Here is a 4,592-nt window from a genome sequence, read left to right as displayed (position 1 = left end):
AGAGGGGAATTTTTTTTATTTATATATATATATATAATTTTATATTTTTTGTTGGACAAATTTCCCTCTTTGTCATCTCAGATTTAAGGTTTACAACCATTAACCTCTGTCGGAATATGTTTTGGTTCAAGCCGTATAAGGTTCAGTAATTTTACGAAATAATTTTATTGTATCGCTTCTGAAATTAGTTTGTAATATGACTAACTCGATTTGACAACGTTCTTGTGCTTTTACTTTGAATTTCCCTGACAGGAAGTAGCTATGGTTGCTATGAGACTTCAGCGTAGACTTTCGTTTTCCTTTCCCCAGTTCAGATGCGGAGCTGGTATTGACAGATGGGAGAAAAATGGCTGGTTTAGAGGCGCTGTACACCTGTGTCGCAGATAAAATCGAGTGTCCGCAGGACGCCGTCGTGTGCTTCGTTCACTGGGAAATGATAAAGAATGGCTACCGGTGCATCGGATCTGGAGACGAGGTGAAAGAACAGGAAAATGGTTTTAATTTGATTAACCGTTGACCTGCAGAGGTTCGATTAGCGCCGAGCTCTGTCAATGTTTGGGCAGTTGAACATGACTAAAGGTCTCCAACTTGATTAACTTAATTAATAAAGAAATAAATTGATTAGTTTTTGTTGCCGAATTTAAGAGAAATTGGGAAGCAGTAAAATGCTATAAGTGATCTATTCTTTAAGATGAGACGGATTTGTGACATTCAGGGAGAAATTAAACAGTATGTTATTTTAATGGAGTTATGTACAAGCTTAGCTAAAGTCTTCAGATTAACTTTTTAATGCGCATTGTTATCCGGGTGTTAATAATTTCAGTACAAAATGCCAGACGTGTGTTAGCTTAGCATAAATCAGTCTGTTTTATTCAGACTTCCACGGGAAAACTTTGGAGATGTGAAAAACGTCGAGTCATCTTTGGGAGGCTAACGCAACTGCGTGAGGATAGACACTGTACTATGGTAGTTATTTTGACTGAGTGTCTTATTTCTCTTTTTCTCTGTTGTATTTTAGCCTAGCAGCCGTGATAAGAAGTCAGAGCTGCTTCCTGCTGGCTGGAGCAGCAACAAGGAGCTGTACAGCCTGCGCTACCAAACCGGCGACACGGACACCGTGATGGTGCTGAAGGCCATCGCTGTGGACTCCACGCTCATCTTCAACTTAATGGTAACTCAGAAAACAGGACAGGCTTCTCTCGGCAGTTAAAATGAAAGTATCTGATGCTCCCTGTGTGATTATTGAAGCTAATAATCACACAGGGAGCATCAGATACTGACGCTGCGCTGTTTTCCTCTTCAGTGTTTAAATCTGGTGAAACCTTCACGTTTAGCTCAAATGCAAGAACAAATTATTTATATTACCACTGTAATTATTTATAATAGCAAGTTCCCTTTGTATTTGATCATCTTTTAAACGCTGACTTTGGTCAAACATTTTGAGCATAAGGCTTGAACTTTGACCCCCAAATCCTAAAGGAGTTGAAAAGGAGGCGTCATGGAGCGTCCAACGCTCCGGCCGGCCAGGCTGCTGAAGGAGCAGCAGCAGATGAGGTGGATTAGCAGAGCTGATGATGTCATCAGGATGTTCCATCCATTTTCTTACACCCTCGACCCTGGAGGGGTCAGGAGGGCCTTTTGACAGGCGGGGTCACCCTGGACAGGTCACCGGTCTGTCGCAGGGCAACACAGAGACAGACAGGACACACACACACACACACACACACCTAAGGAGAATTTATACAGGCCAATTAATCTAACAGTCATGTTTCTGGACTGTGGGCCGGGAATCGAACCAGGACCTTCATTGCTGCCAACTGCACCACCGTGCAGCGCGACCATCAGGATGTTTTACTGCGCAGTATCGTCTCTTTTGAGCTTTAACATCGGAGTTGTCAGGCAGAACGTCTGATTAAAAGCTGCTGTTGTTTTGCAGAACTCCGGCACTAAGCAGGTTTCAGACCTGATGGTGAACGTCGGCGACCAGGTCAACGCTGACCAGCTGCACACGTTTGACAGGTTGGTTTTTACCGGCTTCGTTTGTCTCACCTGAGAACTGAAAACTTCCTGCATACACACTTAGTTGTTTGAATCATTCCTACATATAGAAATAACACATTCTGCCAACAATAACCAGCTGGACAGGTAACGATATAAAACAAGATGCTGTTCCGGTAACAACCAGCTGGTCGGTGACGGAGCCTCTCTGTGCTGCAGCGTGTTCAGAGACGCAGACGGTTTGTCTGAGAAGGTGAAGGCTCAGCTGCTGCCCCGCCCAGAGAAAGCGCCGGAGCGCAGCAGACGGGAGGAGGGCGAGTCGTCTCAGAGGAGGACGGAGGAAGACGGAGACCCCCTGCGGCTGCCCTGCAGACACCCCCGCCACGGGCCGCAGCCCCACTGGTCAGTAAGCAACGGCGTCCAGGAAACCGCCTCGCTCTAATAAACTGTCTTCACTAATTGGTTTTATGTGTTTAATTACACACAAGATAATATTATCTACCACATATTTAATAAACCAATGTTTCCATTTCTCTTGTGACATTATTTTTCTATTAAATGTGGTTTTAGTTTCAGAATACGAAGATTATTCCTCTGATTAATAACTCAAAACACATCAGAGCAAAGATTCATCTGTAAATTCATCATTAGCTGCTAAAGTAGATAAAAAACATCAGAATGACCAGAAGGAAATCTTCACAAAGAATCACTAACAAAACCACTAAAATATAATTTTATTCTTCTGTCAATAGGTTGCAAACTGTCATTTTTAAGGTATTTTTCTAAAGACTTTAATGTCTTATTTGATGAAAATGTATAAAAGCTAAAAACTAAACTAAATATTTTTATTTAAAAGTCTAAACAAAATTCCTTAAAGTGTAAATTATAAAAATAAGTTTGCTTTTATGTGAACAAATTATATTTATCTGGACTGAAGGTAAAAATGAATCTTTGGGTTTTAAAGTTTGTTCATTTCAATTCAGCTCAGTTTATTTCTAAAGCGACAAATTCCCAGAGCAGCGTTGCCCAGAGTGGGTCCTGGAGACCCGGCGTGTTTTAGTCCCCCTGGTTCCAGAAACGACCTCGTCAGCAGGTCCGGTTCTCCTCAGGCCTCTAATGATCCGTCACTGGATCCAGGTTAAACCAGGGAGAGACTAAAACACGCAGGATGTCGGGCCAACAGGACCCACTTTGGGCACCAGAGGAACTCAACTAAAAATAATTTAAATCTGATTATACAATTTATCCAAGTGATCAATCAAATCATTAAACTCAATTAATTATTCAAATTAGTTTAAATAGTTCCTGAGGAAACCGAACATTGATCCTGTCATCCTGACCAGCAGGGGGCGACGGCAGGAAAATCTCTTGTGTTGACTTATTGATTCCTTGGTACTGAGCATGCACGTGGTGACAATGGAGAGGAAAACTCTCCTTTAGCAGAAAGGAACCAGGGAGTGCTGTGGTGGCGCAGGGGTTCAGCACAACCCACATATGGATGCCTCAGTCGCAGGTTCGATTCCCAGCCTGGCGACCGTCACTGCATGTCTTCCCCTTCTCTCATTTCCCACTTTCCTGTCAATTAACTATCAAATAAAGGCCAAACAAATCTTTAAAAAAAAACAGGAAGGAACCAGAACCCGGTTTTTAAACGCAGCGGTCAGATGGTGATCGGTAGAACTCGTGTCTCAAGTTAAGACCTTAAAAACGTCTTAATTTCAGTTACAGACTGGAAGTTGGCCTGAAGTTTGTTAATCAGATTTAACATTTTGTTAGAAATATTTTATGTTTTTTTTTTTTTTACTTTTCTGTCAGGCAAAAGTTTGGGTCTTCATTCGTCCTGTGACTGGAGGTGGTCGAGGCTACCGCTAACAGACCCTAGCTAGCTACGTTTTCTGTGCTTTTCATGTGTAAATTTGTTTGGCTGGACGACGTTTTCATCTGCAGTGAGAAACTCAAAGCTGAAACACAGCGTCAGTTCTTGGCTCGTTTTATTGTGATGCAGCTCTACAGTTGGTGGCATTAAAAGGTCTTAAAGCGTCTTAAATTTGACTTTCTGAAACGAGCAGAAACTCTGGAGGTTCAACAATCAGCAGCCAGTTAGAAATAAGCAGCTAAACCCAGAAGGCCTGAAACGTCTGATCAGCAGCTTCATTAGACCCAAACGTCTGAACCCAGAACGACGATGATTCATATTTCTGTTTCTGAGGCACCAGAAATCGCATTTATCTGGGTTCATTCCTGGTTCTGTGTCTGAAGGTTCAGTCAGTTTGTTGTTTGATTCACATGGAAGACGATCGCAGCAGATCGTCAGAAATATTTTCTTTAAAGACGAAGAAGGTTTTTTTTACTGGAAGGGAGGACAGAGAGGACGATGAAGACAGAGAGGACGATGAAGACAGAGAGGACGATGAAGGCGGAGAGGACGATGAAGGCGGAGAGGACGATGAGGACGGAGAGGACGATGAGGACGGAGAGGACGATGAAGGAGGAGAGGACGATGAGGACGGAGAGGACGATGAGGACGGAGAGGACGATGAAGGCGGAGAGGACGATGAAGGCGGAGAGGACGATGAAGACGGAGAGGACGATGA

At 43.1% G+C, this 4,592-nt stretch overlaps 1 protein-coding gene across 2 annotated transcripts in view; it reads left to right on the top strand.

Moving 5' to 3' along the window:
• The first annotated feature begins 266 nt into the window (after positions 1-266).
• The window catches only part of psmf1 (proteasome inhibitor subunit 1), an 8,513-nt gene continuing 4,187 nt past the window's right edge, over positions 267-4,592 (top strand). Inside the window, exons 1-4 of one of the 2 annotated variants that reach the window (XM_016664800.1) lie at positions 267-475; positions 1,019-1,171; positions 1,937-2,019; positions 2,182-2,400. In XM_016664800.1, the coding sequence (XP_016520286.1) occupies positions 347-475; positions 1,019-1,171; positions 1,937-2,019; positions 2,182-2,400 (584 nt within the window). In that variant the 5' untranslated portion in view covers positions 267-346. The remainder of the gene's footprint in view (positions 476-1,018; positions 1,172-1,936; positions 2,020-2,181; positions 2,401-4,592) is intronic. The other variant, XM_007579218.2, reaches the window with a different exon arrangement.

Source organism: Poecilia formosa, unplaced genomic scaffold, assembly GCF_000485575.1.
Source record: "Poecilia formosa unplaced genomic scaffold, Poecilia_formosa-5.1.2 Scaffold512, whole genome shotgun sequence".
NCBI classification, from domain to species: domain Eukaryota; kingdom Metazoa; phylum Chordata; class Actinopteri; order Cyprinodontiformes; family Poeciliidae; genus Poecilia; species Poecilia formosa.
Note: the sequence above shows the minus strand (reverse complement) of the source record. Positions and strands in the feature narration are given on the sequence as shown.